Genomic DNA, 19,042 nt, shown 5'->3' on the forward strand with positions numbered 1-19,042 from the left:
ACAGATACCAATATAAAAGTATTGAAAAACAGGTTGATTTCTCTAGAAATTAACTGTCGTGCCAATTCCAGTTGGACCGCCAATTGGACAATGTTTGCGTAGGTCGCGAGCAAAGAGCACGCAAAACTCTTATCAGTTATTGGCTTATCAGCACAAATTGTGGTCGTTGAGCGTGGTGAGTTTCGGAGTATTTTCGCGCTCGCAGCCCGGCGACGAGCAGGCAGCGAAACGAAAGCCGCGCAGAAATCACGGCAACACGAACGCCGCTTCGGCTCCGTCGTGGTGGATAAAGGCGACCGCTTCGGCTGTGTTAAAACGAAGCTGGCGTCGCTGCTCGCTGCGTGCTGCCTGCTGCCTGCTGCTCGCTGATGAGTTGAGAATTTATTAGCGCAAAAAACGAACGGGCTTCAGTCTCGTGTTTGTTGTGCGCTCGTAAGGATGTGTCCGCAGCCGCTGACGGACCTCGTGCGTTCGCGTCGCGTGTGCGCGCGTCCAGGACGCTGAACGTTTCAGCCGACATTTCATGCCACACACACGGCCCGCCTGCCACAGCCAGGCTTAATGCAAAAATCAAATACAACCGAAATATATATTGAGAATATAAGCAAAACCCAAGCTCAAGTGCATCTCAAAGTGCGAGTGTTAAATGAAAAAGAAAAAAAATGCGAATTTCTTGTCGTTTTATTTTGTGTTCCGTTCGTGTGGCAGCCACCGGCTGCAACTAAGCAGCAAGTGCAATAACTGCATGCAAAAGGTGTGCCTTCAACTGACCCATAGCATAATAAGCATAACTCACAGACCCCTCTTCGCCCTCCCTGCACCGCCCCTTCACTTGCCACTTTGGGGCATGCCACAATTTGAGGCACATGCAAATTTGGCGTTGCATATGCCAAAAAATAAATCTTGGCTTGAAGTGCTCAATAATTATGCGCTTATGCAGAACGCGTAGCCAGGCTCAAAGTTTTTTGTGCCACGCCCCCCCAAACGCCCACACTTAAATAGCCAATAAATATAAGAAGAAGAAAACAAGAATTTATAGTTCGTTTTCTGAAAGTGTCAAGCTTCATTTTCTCGTTGCATTTGCCTTAAAGTATGAAAAGGACTTGATTTAAAAAAATTGATCAATTTAAGAAGCAAGAGACTTTGTTTAAGCGCAAAATGCTTATTCGAATATTTTTGCACACTTGAAGTAAGCGTCGAAGGTTGTCAGAGGAACACGAAAAATCTTTCTTAGCTTCTTTTTTATTCCTTTTTTTTTTTGGCATATTTCAAGCTAAAAATGTTGGCCTTATATGAATTTTTGACAATATTTTTGTACTCAATTGGGTTGTTTTAATATTTCAATATTTAAGCTTTACTTACTTTATTTGAGCACAAGATCTGGGCAATTTCGCGCAGTGTACGTGCCTTTTGTTTTGGCGTAATTTGGTTTTGGGTCGCTTAACTTTTCTTTTTCTTTGGCTTGACCCATTTTTTGGGCTGTTTTCGGTTTTCAATTGGCGGTGCCACGCCCACCGCGTCATGTCGCCCATCAATTAATTAATTTAATTAGCGACTGTTTAACTTAAATTTAACTTAACCAAAAAATTGCTTTGGCATTTGAATGGCGATTTTGTAAACTTTCAGCAACATTTGCTGAGCAGAAATGCTAATGGCCAACACACACACACACACACACACGCACACACACACACAAACACATAGATACGCTCACCAAAAAAAAAGGACCTCGATCAAACGTTTCATGTGCCATTTAACAAACACTAAGCGAACCCTTTGCGTTCATTTTTCTTAATTTCAGTCGCTTTTTCTTGCAGCAGCAGCCGTTGTTCAATTGCTCTACATTATTTTATACACTTGCCAGCGGGTGCCTTCAATTTTTGAACCCTCATGTGACACAGTACTTGCTCGGCATTAAACATAGCCTGGCCTTCTCTTGTTGCCTCCCAAATGGGTAAAAGATATCTTAATGAAACTTGGCTTGGATATATACTGGGAAGTCGGGCTCCGCTTGGAAGGTATATTATTTAGCTGCACAGGTCGTAGTGAAAGGGTATTATAGTTCCTATTGAAATTCTTCTGGTTCTGCTACCCTCTTTGTCTTCTTCATCTACATTTGGTTGCCTAAACATGTTTTATTTATTATAAAAGCACATATTGAATAATAAATAAAATTTAAAAAATTATTTTATACCTTCCGTCTGCTTGGGAATTTGATCTCAAGGGCTTGTGATGCATTAGTTGTTGGATATATTTATATACAATATATTAATACGTGGCATAAAGTTTAGAGATCAAAATACTTTATCTAACATTTTATATATTATTTAATATACAGATATAGAGCAAAGTTCCATTGTGTGACCAACTAAACAAGCATATATAGTGCAGGGTATTTAATATTCGGCGCCCTTTGCTTACATTTACTATTTTTTTTGTTCATTGGCTGGTTTTTGGCCATTTCGTTGGGGCAATAAAAGCCGCCAGCGGCTTAAGACATTTCGTGGCCCTTAATGGCAGCAGGCGGCAAGCGGCGAGTGGCAAGCGGCTTGAGGCATGCGGCTTGGGGTATGCGGGAGGCTGTGGCAGCCAGTGAAAGCAAACTAAAAGAAAATTTATTTACTTTGCCACTAAATTTGCGCTGATTTTGTGTTGTTATTGGTGTTGTTGTTGTTGCCGCTGACCGTTGGCCCATTGGCCCATTGGCCCGTTGCTCGATTGCCTCATTTGTTGTTTGCCCCACTCAAAAAATAAGAGAAAGAAAATGTTTGTCAACAAACGCAGCGAAGCACAAAAATGGTATCAGAAACTAAGTTGAGGACAAGGCGCAAGATGCCACACACATCTGTTCGCCTGTGTGTGTGTGTGTGTGTGTGTGGCATATTTTTGCCTCAAGTGTGCCACGTCCGAGGCGCACAACTATGAGTATTTTAAAATTTGCGGCACGTGCCCCAAATAGCAAACATCAGCAAATAATAAATTCATTGTAAGCCAACGCACGGCGTTGCCTGCACTTGAGCTCAGAGAGGGGTTGAGGGGCAGTGAGAGAGAGGAGGGGGTGGAACCAGTCCGAAAGGCTGTGCAACCAAATTAGCTGGTTTACTTTTTGGGGGCAGCTGAAGCTGAGCTCAGTTTAGGGCACGCTTAGCCAGCCATTAGGTTGATGTGAGTGGCATGCCACAAATGCAGCACAGCACAGACAAACGCCCGAAACTACTTGCCGCATCTTGTGGCACAAGCGTCCATTGTTGCTGCCACTCGAAAATTACAATTCCATTTGTGGGCGTCTGTGTGTGTGTGTGTGTGTGAGTGTGAGTGTGACTGCAGCAATTGTTGTTGCCTGTTGCGGCAACACCTGCCTGTGTTGGGGCTTCTGCCTCGCGTGTTTTTAAAGCTGGCAGCACTTGAGAAAAGCCGCAGCTGCAGCTGCAACGGCAACGGCGAATGCACTTGAGCTGCAAGTTGCTATTCATTGTGCAACGTGTGGCATCATAAGCTACATGCAGCGCTGCAGCGGCTTAGACAAATGCTGCAACACTGTGTTGCAAGCAGTTGACAAGCGGCTTTTCTTTCTCTCTCTCTCTCTCTCTGTGTGTGTGTGGCAAGTGCGTCAGTGTGTGTACTTGCAACATAATTCGAATTATACGATTAGAATTTGGGGCGAAATAAATAAATAAATTTTTTAATAACATTTCAAAAGTCTTTCGTGTTGCTTAAAGTTCGATTATTTTCAGTGCAATTCTCTGATTTGTATATGAAAATTAAGTTTATTTTTTTGACAATGTGAAAAACAGAACTGACATAAATTAAAATAACATATCTAAAAGATTTAGGATATGTTCATATATGCTCACAAATTAAAACATTTTTATAGTTTTGCAGTATTTTCAGGGAAGAAGGTTAAAAATAAAATACAATTAACATTTATATATTAAATAACCAAATTTATGTTTTTTATTTATTTTTTATATTTCTATTTTATTATATTTTTACAATTTTTGGAATATAAAACTGAGTCTTAGTACGGAATTTCTTAACATGTTTATGACTTTTTTCAATTCCGGAATTTTGTTTTCACATTACCTTATTCTTATAAATAGAGTTCTCTAATTCCCAGAATGTTTTGTCAGGGAAAATAGTTTAAAAAAAAGGTTCAACTGTCAGAGAATGGTTGCAATTAAAAAACAGATCTTGTTCTGATTAGCAATTTATGCTTTGAGCTTATGGTGCTTCTTCTTCTACGGCAACTGCTGCTGCCAGCTGCAATTAAGGATCTTTGCAGCTGTCACGGCAACAGGGCGAAAAGTTTTCTATTTATTCGCGTGCATTTACAATATGTCAAAGCATTTCATTTATAACAGGTGCTTATTTACAGTTCTTTATTCTCTTTTTTGCATTATTTATCTATGCACCTTACCGTCTTGCGACGTTGTTTCCCCTAATTCTCTCTCCATTTTCGCTGGCTTAATTCATTTTTTACTTCAACGTAAATAAGCACTAAATTACAAGCGGCAACTGCAACAGTCGCTGTCCCCGTCGCAGTTGTGGCCCTTTTTTTGTGCGTGATTTTTTACTCTATATAGCTGTGTCCTTGCCACTTGCACTTCCGCTTCCGCTTAATGCTGTCTGTTTCCACTCTCTATGTATGCATTGCCATTTCTGCAGTCAACATACACCTGCTCACTCCCCCCATGCCCCTCGCTGTTCATTAGCAACCTGGGCAAATTAAGTTCAGGTTCTGCCAACTTCAAACAACATTTGGTTGCCGTTTTCCATACACTGCGTGAAATGTGCTGCTCTCACTCATAACTGCAAATCGGCTAGTGACATCTGAACTATATACTTAAAGCTACCCCCACCCTAGACTGCTAACACCTGCTGTCAACCGTTGACAAGACGCTTGGAATTATGTGAAAGAGCGAACAGAAAGAAAATGCTGAAAGCCGCTGGAACTGAAATGTTGGCAGTCAGTTTAATTGCTTTACTGCAGCGACAACTGGTCATTAGCCGGCTCCGAAAAAGGGCTGACCCACTGCTCAAGGGGGGGCGCAGTTGAAGTGTGCCCCAACCCCAGCCTTCAACCCGCCCCCCATCCCCCACCAGAGAACTTGTTGAGTGGCCAACGGCAGCAGTTGGTCAGCAGTTGGCAACCACTTGATGATGAGGTTCGGGCCGAACTACTCGTTAAGGTGCTTAACTCGAGGCGTTTCCTTGACAGTTTTACCTGCACTTACCTGCTGCCAACTAACGCTAGACGTAACGGTAAATGCTCCCATATACCCATTAGCGGGCTTCAGCGTCTTTGTTTGGATTAGGCGGCGTCTCCGCTCGTTAAATATCAGGTGCTTACGCAGCGACCGTTTCCCAGTCAAAGGCCCCCTAAATAAAGCTTACAAGTACAACAACTTTGATTATAAACTAGAGCTCGACATTAGGCGCCGAGGCTATGATTAGAGACCGCAAACATATATCAAATTAGGAATATTTTACTGAGCTACAATTTGTATTGCGCACTTAGAGAAATGTGCTCTAACAGGCAGTTTAATTGTGGAAAACCTCAAAGATTTTTCAAAACTTTTATAAATTGTCATAGCTCAAAATGGAAAACAAATTTTGATAGCTTCGCAAAGCTTTCAAAATAAATTGCCAGTCAAACTCAGATATGCAACAGAAATATTTTTAGCTTAGAAATTTAGAAAAGTTTTAAATTTAGCAGAATCAAGCTGTTGAGCAAATCCCATTCTTGGCAGGAAAACAAAAAACATTTTCTATTTCTAAATATATTTTCTATTGTTACAATTTACTATCGTATTTATTGAAATGCTTTTGGATAACACGGGTTATCAGTTCGTATCAGCATTTTCGCTTCAAGGCGTTTGCGAGTGTGTTAAAAGCCAAACTTGAAAGGAATTATCTTTGCTTTTGAGCTGATTCCAGTGCACTTCTGATTTCATGTAGCTAACAACATTTTAATGACTTTCGACAAAGGAAATAAATGTAGAGTAGGATTTGCACACAATCTGCCAATTGCATGCAAAAAAAAAAAAAAAAAAATAGGCAACAGCAAATACCTCTTGCGGGATATATTGCAATAAAATGAGGTGTACTGTGCTTTTTTTTGTTTGGCTGTTTTAAACCGAAAATAAACATTTGCATACGGGCATAAAAAACAGTTGAATTCCACAATCATACTTCTTTATACAAATTTGTGCATGCTTGTGGCAGACCCGAGTCCACAACAAACGCACAGCCACAAAAACTTATTTACAAAAACTGTATTCGTGTGCTGACACTCAAATATGAGTGTGTGCGAGTGTGTGTGTGTGTGTGTGTGTGCTTGGTGTTGCCCGTTGAGAGCCAGAAATTGCAACGTACATGATTTTCTGTATATTTTTTTTTTTTTTGTGCTCATATAAAACGAAGAGCTTGTAATATGCAAAATAACTTTAATTACCAGCTACGTGCAGACAGCAGCAGCAACAACAAAAAGGATTTTAAATAGGAAAAAAAAATGGTGTATATAAAACGACGTGTGGAACAACAATTTGTTTAGCCAGAAAACTTGGTTCATTTTGAAAAGTTAACTAGTTTGGCAAAAGGAATTTATTAAATGAAAGTTTTCCCATTCTCAAGTGCAACTTTTAATCTACCAAAACATCTGACGGGCCCAACTCGAAGTTTAAAGAATCTAAAATTAAAAAAAAAAAATGAATTTGATGCAAATTTCAAATCATTCTCGCTTCGAGCTTAGCATTTTTTTTACTCGCAAACAGTTTGGATTTTTCATTTTTGGTCAGTTTTCAATTTTTGTGCCTAAAAAAAGACCAAAAAAAAAGGGTTCATATCAAAAATTCTTCATTTCTTGTAACAAAATGCAATTTCGCAAATTTGAAAGTCCATTAACCAAATTTTCTACCTAGCGACTTGCGCATATTAAGTATACATTTTCAAGTCTCTCCCACTAGGCCGCAAAACAGTTCTAAAACAGCAAGAAAGTATTTTTAATAATAACTAAATAAAATTAATAGTTTTTTTCACACTAGGATATGCTCAGATTTGGAAAACATATTATTTTGTAGAGGCCGTCGCAATTGAAAGTTTGCAAAGTCTGCTAAAGTCTGCTTTATTCGTCTCTATGAATAGATCATTATTGTTATCTTTAAAACAGTCGTTCAAGCCGGCAACTTCTCGCTTGCTGGTCCGACGCTATGGCTTTTAAAGCCATACAAATCTCAATTATATGTTATGCCTGTTTTGTTGTTGATGACTTCAGCATTTCTTTCCACCCTTGGTTCGATTCTTCCAGTAAATATTTTAACTAAATTTTGTTGTTCAGTTGTCTGCGTAAGCAGCGCTCCTGTACTGATTTCGTGGTTATAATATGTTGTTTCTTAAACACAAAGCTTTAAAGGAATACTAATCAAGCACTTCACCTTTTGTTAACGCTCATCTCTGAATTAATTTATTGCTGGAGTTGGCTGCACATTGTTTGAGCTGCGAGCAGCAAAATGAAATGACGAGCTGTGCTTTAATTGGAAAAGGAATGTGGCTACACAGCAAGTGGCAATGAAGCTGGCCAACAAACTGGGGCACATGTGCAAAGAGAGAAAGAAATGTCGGGCTGGTTCTACGGGGTTGCGTATAGCATGATAAGAGAAGAGAGCCTTGAACTCGTTGTGAGTTCAGGTGAAAAGTGTAGAGTCGAAAATTTTTAATAATTAAATAGAGCCCCAAACTGGGACTCAGTTGTATCAGTATCAATGTGCACAGCGTGCCCCAAATGGTTGGCAGGGGGCGGGCGGAGAATTAAAAGGTGCGGCAAAAACTTTCATTTCAGTTTTGTAGCTGTGCAAACATTAAAACGAAAGTTTTTAAAAGCAACCACAATATTTACGTCTCGTGTGTGTGTGTGTGTGGCATGTGTTGCAGTCAAGTTTTGTTGCTGCCGCTGCCGCTGTGTATGTGGCATGGCGCATCAAAGTGGCAGCTTTAAGGCGCTTATTGCTCAGTTTGCAGTTTTTATAGTCAAAAGGCAACACGCCAAGTTGCTTAAACAGCAACAACAACAGCAACAACAGGCGCCATTTGTTGCCACATGTTGTAACTGTTGCCGCATTAAATGTGCAACCCCTTAGTTAAATGTTGTCGTTGTTGTTGTTGCTGTTTCTGTTGCTGCGAATTTCACTTTTATGTTGGCGCATCTACGCTGCTTTTATGCTGTTGCAACCGACAGTTGCATGCCCCTACGCCCCCTCCCTCCCATGCGCTGCCCACAAACAGTTCACTGGGCACCACCAGCAGAGATTTCACTTCATTTTATGTTGTCAGACTTCCGAGTGCGCCGAGTTCTTGTTATAAAAAAGCCAAATTCATTTTGCACATATAACTTTTATACCCCCCACCTCCTTACACACACACACACACACACATGCAAGTGGCGCTCTCTCTGTGTGTGTGTGTGTGTGTGCTATGTTTATGTTCCCTGCTGCTTCAACTTGACATCTCTTGGTTAATTTTGCCAGCCGCAGCTCTAAAAGGACAGGCGCAGTTGGAAACAAGTTTTTGTTGCTGCATTTGCAGTTTGCAATATTATTTATTGAAGGCCAGGCTGCAAACAGGCTTAAACCAAAACGGGCTTAGCCCGAAACTCGAACTTCTAGTTTTTCCCGTACGAACCGCAGCACTCGAAAAAAAAACAGGCTGAACCTGAGCCTGAACCGAATCATTTGAAGAATGGACTAAATATTGGTTCGAGCTGCAAGCATAAAACCGTATATCCAAAAGAGTAACTATTTATAATTTTAAAGGAGTTTTCCCTGACAAAAGCTCTCCTTTGGTTTAAAAGTGAGCACCAAGACGAAGCTTGAAATGCAGCTCAATAAATGTGCGTCGAACTGTCAAACTAAAGGTCGCCGGTTCTAATTGATTTTTATTGATTTCTTATCTATTTACATTTCTTCCCTATCCATTTGAGCCTGGCAACGCCGGGTAATTTCTGGAACTAATCAAAAATTCGTTATTAAACTGTATTTCAATTTCTCTTCTGCCTATTTACAGCTCTAACGAAATGATTACCCAAGGCTCAAACCTAACAGAAGGAACCAAATTTGAAAGGTAAAAAGGATAAAAAATACCTAAAATAAAGAAAAGTCAGAGAAAAGCAAACGGCCAGCAAAAGTAAACAAAAATATAATTCAATTTTATAGCCAAAGGGTGAAAACTAAAGCCGAAACCAAAAACCAAAAATTAAAAACCAAAAAGCAGAAACCAGAATCAGAACCAAAAAAAAAAAAATAAAATCAAGTGAAAAAAAAAACGTAACGTAAACCACCGCAAAACAATTGCTTTAAAGGAACGTGAGAAATCAATTGCAGCGACAGCAACAAGAACCAGAACCACGCCCACAAAATGACGCTGCGCATATCGGCCAAATCGAGAAATCATCTTGGACTCATTATTTATGGCTTTGTGTTGCTTTTGACAACAACCATGCCATCTATCGAAGCTGGACGCATTTTCGGTAAGTTCTCTGTTTTTTGTTTGTTTACATTTTTTTTTTTTTTTGTGGAGCTGAGCTGAAGTGAGCTTCATTTGGACAATATGCCATCAGCTGTTGTGGCCTTAATTAATGCGCACAATTTGCAGCTAATGGAATTTTTAATACAATGAAAACGCAATGTGGACACATTTCGCAAATTGGCTGCGGCAAGTGAGAGCTTGGCACGAGTCGCAAATTGACAACCCATCTACGTCTTCTTCTTGCTCGCATATCCTGCAGACCAAGAGGACGCGCGGGTTGCATGCACTTGTTAGTCGCATAATCACAATGTGGAGAGTCTGTTTGGCATAAAATATGTAATTGATATACCAAATAATAAGGGGGAAAATGTATTCAAGCTCTTCGGCTTCTGCTATATACCCTACAAAGCATTAGCCATGAGGTTGTATGCACTTTGAGCTATATGTACATTTGGTAGAGTTTCCTTCTTCTTCTTTCATAAACCTTGCAATCAGCAGATCAGAGCGTATTATAGAGCAAGGTGTCTGGTCAATCGCAGTAGAAACACAGGGTATTCTACGTTTTTTATATGCACTTAAGCACTCTTAATACAGGGTATTTACGTGTGGAGCACACTGTATTTTTTTTATATTGGATTCGGGTCATATAGCTGTTGGTGCGGCGGGCACATGTTATTTTCGTATTAATTAGTATTACAAAAGGTTGCGTTTTTCCATGCTGCTCGATTTCATGTACGTTAATGAGCTGAGCCACCCTCCCCCTGCCCCTCACCCTCTGCCCCTGCCCCCTATGCCTATCCCTACCCTAGACAACAAGCCATTTACACATGCATGTCTGTCTGCACGAGAAACATATGTGTTTGTGTGTGTGTGTGTGTATATCTGAATACTAAAGTCAATGATTGTGTGTGTTTTGTAAAAGAAATTACTTGGAAACACGTTTGCTAAAAAAAGGTTTTCGATTAGAAAAGCGAGAGGCCGCACTGAGTGAGGGAAAGGGAGAGGGGGTGAGAGGGTAGGGGCTGCGGCCCAATTAACCGCATAAAAATGCTCATAAATGAAGCAAACGTTTTGTACATGTGGTCATAATTTACATGTAATTATGGCCACACACAAATAATACTGCCTGGCGAACCAAAATACACACATCAAACGGTTTGCGTAAATGGCGTTTAAAAAGGTTGACTACAGCAGGGTCCGGCAGAACGGAGGGGTTTTATGTTATCAAAACAGGCTACGGCAGCTAATTGCAGTTTTGTCTGCCTGGACGCACTTGAAAAAGCGCACATTAGATTTTGTCTATAGAGGCGAGTCTGCATACGTTCGCATTTATGCGGCTGGCAATGATCAGAGCCAACAACAAATGAAAACCCTGAACAAAAACAACTAATAACAAACAACAACAACAACAATAACAATAGCAACAGCAACCAGCGACTTTTGTTGACACACATTTTGTTGTGGCCGGCCCTAAAAAGTATGCTACGAAAATTTGCACGCAAACGAGAGAATTCGCGCGCCAGCAACAGCAAAAGAGACAACAATAAAGCGCAGATAAAAAATACAAAAACACACACACACACACAAACACACATGCAAACATGTCGAATCTAAATATGTGTGTGCGTGTGTGTGTGTGTGTGTGTATTGGCATTAGGCTGGCAGTTGCGCGTCGCTTTTTGTCGAGCAATTTAAATGACGCTGCCGAGTGGCAACAACCGCAGCAGCCGCAACAACAACAACAACTAAACCAATAAAACTGCAGCCAAGCGTGTGTTGACACACACACACACACACCTACACTCAGCCCTCACACACACACACACACATCGCCGCAGTGAAAGCGTAAAGTTTACGCGCTTGTTTGCTATAATTTCGATTGTTTTTACTGAGCGCCGCGCAGCAGCCGCCGTTGTGGCACCGCCACGCCCATCGACAAGCAAACAGGCTGCATGCACCCATCTACCCATCACTCTGCCCTCACTGAGCCAACAGCCCTTCGTGCTAGCTGCGACAATTGCGCGCCATTTTCGCTGCAATTTTCGTTTTATTGATGTGCGCGCCGCTCAGCTGTTGTTCTTGCTACAACTGCGCTAGCTACTTGCAACAGCAGCTTGCAACAAAAACAACAACAACAACAGTCGCATAAAATATGCCCCATAAGTGGCACAGTTTTGCATTTGAGATTTTTGCAGTTGTTGCGTGCTTTTGGTTAAGTGCAAACTGAAAATTGATGAAAAACTTTCGCTCAAAATGTTGCGCAATTAAAGTTGCAACAACAACAACAACAACAGGGCGACAGGCAGCAACTGCACTCAGTAGCACACTTTATGGCCACGCCCTGATTGCTAACAATTTAAGTGGGCGTCGCCTATGTAACTAATTGCGCAGATAAACTGCTCAGTCTGTGATTAAAGCAAAGGATGTAAAGGATGCGCCAGATACGACAGAGACAAATCAGAGATGTTCAACCTACAAAAAGGATTTGAATTTTATAGTAAGATATAATATTAAAAGCTACGTCCACTGTTCACTTATATGCCAATTAGTCTCTTGAGTTTAGAAAAACTATTAGTCGAAATTTCCGCTGTTTTGTAATATTCTTTATTATTTGTCAATCGTCAAAGACTTACTTTACATTGTTAAGATATCTTAACTTCATGCTCAGTTCCAGAGTGTTTTCCAATTTTGTTGAAAAATGTAGTATTAACATTTTTTATTATTGTACTTCATGCTCAGTTTTAGAGAGTATTCGAATTATTTTGTCAGTTTCAGAGAAGCAATTAGTCTAACATCGAGTTAATGTGTAAAATGTTGTTTTATTTCCCAATCATTGAAAACTTTCGAACATTTGCTTTCCAACCAGCTCTCATTTTTAATTATTGATTCTTATTTCTTCACGGAGATTCGATCCCTAAACTTTGTGCTCATTTGCGCAAGTGATTTCATATATTTTTTGCCCATCTATTTTGGTCTTAATTTGCTTCAGCTAGACATCCATATGCATTAAATATTTTAGACTCTGGTTGGCAATTATTGACAGCAAACAATTTCATTAAAAATTTCGCTGGAATTTAGGCTTTTTGTGTTTTTTTTTTTTGCACACTTCCCATTAAATTTTTATTGATTCTTCCAAAGAGTTTTACAGCTGCCACAAAGTGTTGCAGGCATTCGAGACAGTTATTCAATCTGTGTCAATTTGGCTTAAGTCAGCAAAAAAAATGCGAGAACAACATCCCCTCCCACCAACAGTTCCTGTGCCTGTGGAACAAAAGTTTATTTTACCAACAAGTTTTGTCTTGATATCAGCACGTAGCAGGTGGCAGGTGGCAGGTGGCAGGACGCAGCCTTCCACCTTCCTCAGGCAGTTGAATGCATGTGATGTTTATGTGTTTTGGGGCCAGGTCAAAGCTGCCAAATCAAACGTTTAATGACCCTCAGCGTCTATTAACGGGCACACACTAATTTTCACACACACACACACACGCACATGCCATGACATCACACGCACACACACACATACAGCCCGTTAACGATATCTTTTTAAATTATTCATGCGACGTCTAAGAATAAACAATTTTTGTGGCCTGCCATCAGACGTACTTTATATTCAGCTCATTATATTAAAGCCAAACAATTGGCGACATCAACACGAGCAACAACAACAACAGCAACAGCAACAAACATTTAAGAAAAAAAAACCGCCGCTTCTTCTTATTCTTTTAGCTGGCATTACATTTTAGCGAGGCGTTGTCCTTGGCGGCAGCGCTGTCTGGCGTAATTTCTTTATTGGATTCATTGTGCGCCCTCAGCAAATTTGCACTTGCTACTTGCCGCTTGCCGCTTGCCTCTTGCCTCTTGCTACTTGCCACAGGCAACGGCAGCGGCAGCAGCTGCAAAAGATACTAAAAACAATTATATAAATTGGCTTTGACTTTTATTTAAGGCATTTTACTTTTTAAGCCATATTTATGAACAAGTTTAGCTAACTTAGTTTTCATATACGGCAAAATAAGAACACGAGCAGCTGCTACTAATGAAAAAGGTACAATAAATTTATAAAGTGGATATTTGAGAAAAATAAAACTTAAGTTAACTTTGCTTTATGCTTTTTTTAAAAGTTATATACCAGTATATATTTTTAATATATATATTCATATTTAATACTTATCAGAATTAAATGTGAGCTATTTAAAGGATTTGGGTTCCTAGCTGAGATTATTTTCTGCTTGAAAGAACAGCAAGAGTATTTAATAGTCGACACATTTTCACAAGTATTTTGTTTTAATTCGCATCAATAGATGATAGATGACGCAAATACTTCAATTCGGGCTTGAATGTGCTTGATTTCAAAAAATAGAACAAAACGTTGTTTTTTCTTTGCAGTCAAAGCTAAAAATATCTCGACTAATTTTTTGAGACAAATTAAATTATTTGCTAAGAAAATTCTGTGAAAAATCTAAATTGACACAGAAAACAACAATACATAACAAGTAGCAGTGCTCAAGTCGGGAGTGAACGACTAGGCAATACCCTGAACATAGAATCGAGCTGCCATTCTACTATGGCAAATGCTTTTTTGATAGTCTACAGCTGTTCAAATATATATAAATATGCCATCTTATGTCATATTAATGATGTGGCTTTACCTTAAAAGAAGAGTATCATTCAATTGTGACAGGACTAGGACGAGGTATCCAAGTAATATTTGTAATGAATATGTATCCTAAGAGATCTCATATACAAAGTTTGTTATATAAGACTTTTATAATCTGCGAGTTATGCTTAAAGAACTTTAACTTAAAATCGATATATATCGATATGTTGAAAATAGTCGGAGTTATGACGGGAATGTAGATTTATTTTGTAGACGGACAAACGAACATGTCTAGTTCGATTCAGAGCCTCATTAAGACCAAGCTTATATATATATATATACTTTATGGGATCGCAGATAGCCTCCTACAATGTGCATGCGTACAGGGTATATAAATTTGCAAACCCAAAACAAACAATAAATTTAAATGGCCAAATTTAGTTGTTTCGTGCAAAAATAAAGCCTGAAAATACATAAAATTGTCTCTGGTAAAAGCATGCTCCACATTCCGAAATTCCTAAATAAAATATGTTGTGCCTCATGCGAAGCATTTGACTGCAACTTAACTGCATATCGAATTAATTTAGTTCTAAACTGTATATTTAATTTAAGAGCAAATGCCAGGACGCTGTGCAAAAAATCTAAACTTCAACACACAACTTTTGATTTTCTCAATTAAATGAGCAAAATCTCGTCGTTTTTGTCTATCTATCATTGCGTACGGGCAGTAATTGAAATTGAATCGCATATTTTTGAGGCGAAATGCAAAAACTGCATTTTTGTTTATCTAGTCAAATAGAATTTTCCGCTGTGAAAGCTGCCAATTAGTCCTTTGGGAAAATTGTTGCAAAAACTGCATTTTCTGGCTTGTAAATCTTTATCCATGCATTTATTGTTGTTGTAGTTGTTGTAGTTGTTGTTTGGATTTTATTGAAGCAAACAAATTGTTTTGCCATGTGGGTCATTAGGCGTCCTAATTGAATTTAATGTTTGTTTATGCAGCTCTCCTTGGCGCGCACAGTTTAGTTAAATCAACAACAATTGATTAGAAAATTATGACAATAAATATTTATAATTTCAAACGCAGTTCCATGCCAAACGATTATATAAATATTAGCACAAGAGCACAACACACAAAAATGCATCTTCAATTGAGGTTTTCATAAATTATTTCAATTAAATTTTGCGTGATAAACATAAATTGAATTAGATAACATTTTGCAATTAGAAACAAGATACGCATATGACATGCGCAAATGCTTGAAAATGCGAAAATAATTTAAATTCTATGTGAATTATAATATGCCACAAGCAAAAGCTCAGTGACATTCAAAGAAGTTGGGTAAAATACATTTTTAAACTTTTATCTAATTGTTTAAAAGTTAGGGTATTCTTGATGCACAACATATTATTTTATTCTTCGCATTCTCTGTTTTCTTTTTGCAATTTTTATAATGAGGTATAAATGAAGGCTGTATGCAGGGGTTAATAAATAAATAAACAAACTAATAACAAGTCAGCTTAAAATAATATGTTAGGAACACAACTGAACTGTCACAAGCGATACACTTTTAATGCCACACTCTTCAAGCTTAAGGAGACAAGCATATATAAATATGAGTTCTCAGGAATTCCATTGAAACTTGAATGTTTGCAACACGGCAGCTTTAAGCTTCACCTCAAATGCAGGCCTCAGAGAGCATTCATTATTCCGGCTGCTGCTGCTGCTGGTGCTGCTGCTCACGAGTGCCTATTATAATCGCAGCTAAGCCGCTGCGATTATTGTCTACAAAATTCATGTATTTCATTATTAGGCAGCGTAACAGCAGCGAGGACAACGGCTCAGCATATCCGGCTCAGCAAGCAGCCTCCTTCAGCCTGGCCTGGTCGTGTCCTGCTGCTGCTGCTGCTGCTCATCGTCGCTCGTTCATTTGCTGTCATAATTTAATTTTTGCCACCGGCCGTGGCGACTCCCACACACACACACACACACATATATACATAAACAGACAGTTAGACAGCCAGCACATCCTGTCGGACTTGGGCTGTCTGCCTGTGGCCTGCGGCTGGCCTCCTGCATCCGCATAGAGCTTTATATAGTACTTTTTTTTTCTGTCCATCCGCTTGGCATGCAAAGCACTGCAAATGTTGTCTATGGCACGACAACAGAAAAAGTAAAAGCCAACAACATGTTGTCAAATGGACACGGACAGGCCTCAAAAATCCCAATGTGGTTTGCTACACAGCGGCTCATTAATCCCTGCAGTTGAATGGCCGCCGCTGTGGCACAACCTTTTGAGGCTTTGTTTTGTCTCCTGCTGCCACTGCTCCCCATTCTGCCCATTTTGCTTATTCCTTCTTCAGCTGTCTCTTTACCACGCTTCGATCAGAGCCCGCACATAAATCAACTGCCTCGAGGCACTTTATCAACATCAGCAACAGCATCAACTGGGATAGCGTAATTTAGTCTGTCGCCCTCACCATCTCGCTCTCGCTCTCGCTCACTCTCTCTTTCTCTTTCTGCCTTGATTGTCCCCATTTTGGCCGCTCAATTTGCTACGCAAATTATAAACACCAAATGAAAACTGTTGAGAAAAAAAGCCAAGCAAGCGGCAGCTGCATAAAAACTTCAAACTTGGCCAAAAATTGAAATGCCTCAAGCTGATTTCAACATTCATGCGCCAAAAGTCAATAATGAAATTTTCAGCCAGCGTTGGGGCCAAGGCTTTAAGCCGCCCCCGCCACGCCCAATCCCCCACCCAGCTACCCGCGCCAAATGTAATAAAATTCGCATAAAAACATTTCACAGGCTTTAGACGCGCCGCGTAGCTGCCGGCTCAACTTGCGCCCGGCCAGAGTCCGGAGCCGGCGAGATCATGTGACAGCAGGAGAAATTAAAGCAAGCTGCTTAAAAAGTTGTGCAACATCCGGACGAACGGCCGCAGTTGAGTTTGTGGCAGCAGAAGCAGCTTGCAGCACAGTTTCTGCTGCTGCCAGCACAGTGGGCAATTTAGCTGACTTGTGTGTCAAAAATTGTCAAGTATAACACATAAAAGACGACTTTGGCGAATCCATAATTTATGTATAAATATATTCTTGTTCTTTGCTCTTTTGACAAAACGTGACATGGATCTATCTTCATGTACACATGTCGGAGTCCGCTTGACTCAATCACAATAAATAATACAAGCTAGCAAAGTGTAAATGGTAAAGTAAATTCTGGTACATGGAAGGTATCTTAACCAATTTTTCAGTATGTTCTGTGGTTAGATAATCTCTACCTTAACAAACCTGGCCATTTGGGCACTCTTAAAACTGCAGCTGGTTGCAAAAATATGTTAGATGCCATTAGCGATTCAATTTGATTAAGTTTCATAACATAATGTAGGAATACAAAGATACGCTGGAATACCCTATATTTGTCATGCGTAGAGGTATACGAAGCAGAACTTTAGTATGAAAATCTGTCTATTTAAGCTCTTTTAAGCAATCTCAGCATTTATGATCTGATTTATGCTTACCACATAAAAGCAGAAATCTTATTGACACCGAATTATAATATCATGTGGCATCTGTTTGTCTATTTTTCTATACAAATATAATTTATATTTTCGCTATTATGTATTAATTAATTATGTATTTCTTGTCTTACTTTTGACTGAAGTTGATTTTACATATTTTTTCTTTGCGCACTTTTTTGTCGCATGCTCCCATTGTATCGCCCATTGAACGCCTTCTGCAGTTGGCAGCACGCCCAAAAGTTGCGCCTATCACAACCAATTTACTAACGAAGCACATAAATCCAATTTCTGGGCAACACAGCGACAACAATAAAAACAACAACAAGAAAAAAATGAGTCTACTGTTTGTTGTTGCCAGCGACAATTTCCGTTTCCGCTCGACTTAGCCCCTGGCCGGCGTCTCTAAATTAGTGGCCTCGTTGTCTAAGGCTCGCGCTTAGTTTATTAGTCTTATCAACGGCTCGGCCAGGCTCAGTTCAGGCCCAGTCCCGAGCCGTGGCCCGGATGACTTTATTAGCCGCTTCGAGCGTTTATTCAATGTGTTGACCGGGCCCACCTGGGCCGCAACCCAAATTCCGGATAGCATATCACGTGCTGAAAGGGCAGCTGTCATTCCGACAGAATTCTCAATTTGTTGCATGCAGCAGGCAGTGCGTGCAACAACACAACACGACACAAAGACCCAAGCCTTGCGGCGTCTGAGACTTGAGCGACAGTCCAAAAAAAAAGCCAAACCAGCAACACGTCGGCCCACCTCAGACATGCTCGCCAACACTTGGGATCACAATGGAACAAATGCGTTTGACACGTTGCCATTTAAAGGACTCAGCTGTCCCAAAGGGTTTAACTAAAAGCGATGTGTGTGTGTATAGAAATCCCATTTAAAGAATCTTCTTATGCTTATTAAACACAACTTTGGAGAACAAGACTTAATGAAATCAAAAGGTCATAGCATCGATTCACAATTGAAAGTCTTAACTAGTAAGATTCGGGAATTAGCAAGATGGATTCATGAACATCTAGAGACCTTCCAGTTAACGTCAGACAGTCTAGGACAATGAAAGACAGTCTTTAAGGTTCTAAACAGGGTATCAATAGTAAACACTATATTCCAAATCCTATTCCTAGTGTTTATAATTAGTATTTCGTATTTATGCTCTGGTTTCTTAATGAAACTCAGCATACGCTCTAAGCTCTAATTCCGGCATCAGCCTCAGCCACAACCTTTGGGGCCTTTTTATAGGGCATTTATGTGAAGATTGGTCTAAGGACAGTTTCATTTCTGCACAAGACATGCAAATTTAAGTGAGTTTTAATGCAAACTGTAAATAAATCAGAAAACAAAGCGAAACTAAGACAGCTAGAGCTGGGCGAGAGGCAACACATGTGCTCCGTGCTCGTGCTG

General features: G+C 39.9%; 1 protein-coding gene across 3 annotated transcripts in view; it reads left to right on the forward strand.

Moving 5' to 3' along the window:
• Positions 1 to 435: 435 nt before the first annotated feature.
• The window catches only part of Ptp99A (Protein tyrosine phosphatase 99A), a 149,405-nt gene continuing 130,798 nt past the window's right edge, over positions 436 to 19,042 (forward strand). For 2 of the 3 annotated variants that reach the window (XM_032439431.2, XM_032439432.2), the window contains exons 1-2: positions 437 to 754; positions 9,058 to 9,520. In XM_032439431.2, coding sequence (XP_032295322.1) covers positions 9,409 to 9,520 — 112 coding nt within the window. In that variant the 5' untranslated portion in view covers positions 437 to 754; positions 9,058 to 9,408. Of the gene's footprint in view, positions 755 to 9,057; positions 9,521 to 19,042 lie in introns of all 3 variants that reach the window. The other variant, XM_032439434.2, reaches the window with a different exon arrangement.

Source organism: Drosophila virilis, chromosome 2 (genome assembly GCF_030788295.1).
Source record: "Drosophila virilis strain 15010-1051.87 chromosome 2, Dvir_AGI_RSII-ME, whole genome shotgun sequence".
Classification (NCBI taxonomy): Eukaryota; Metazoa; Arthropoda; class Insecta; order Diptera; family Drosophilidae; genus Drosophila; species Drosophila virilis.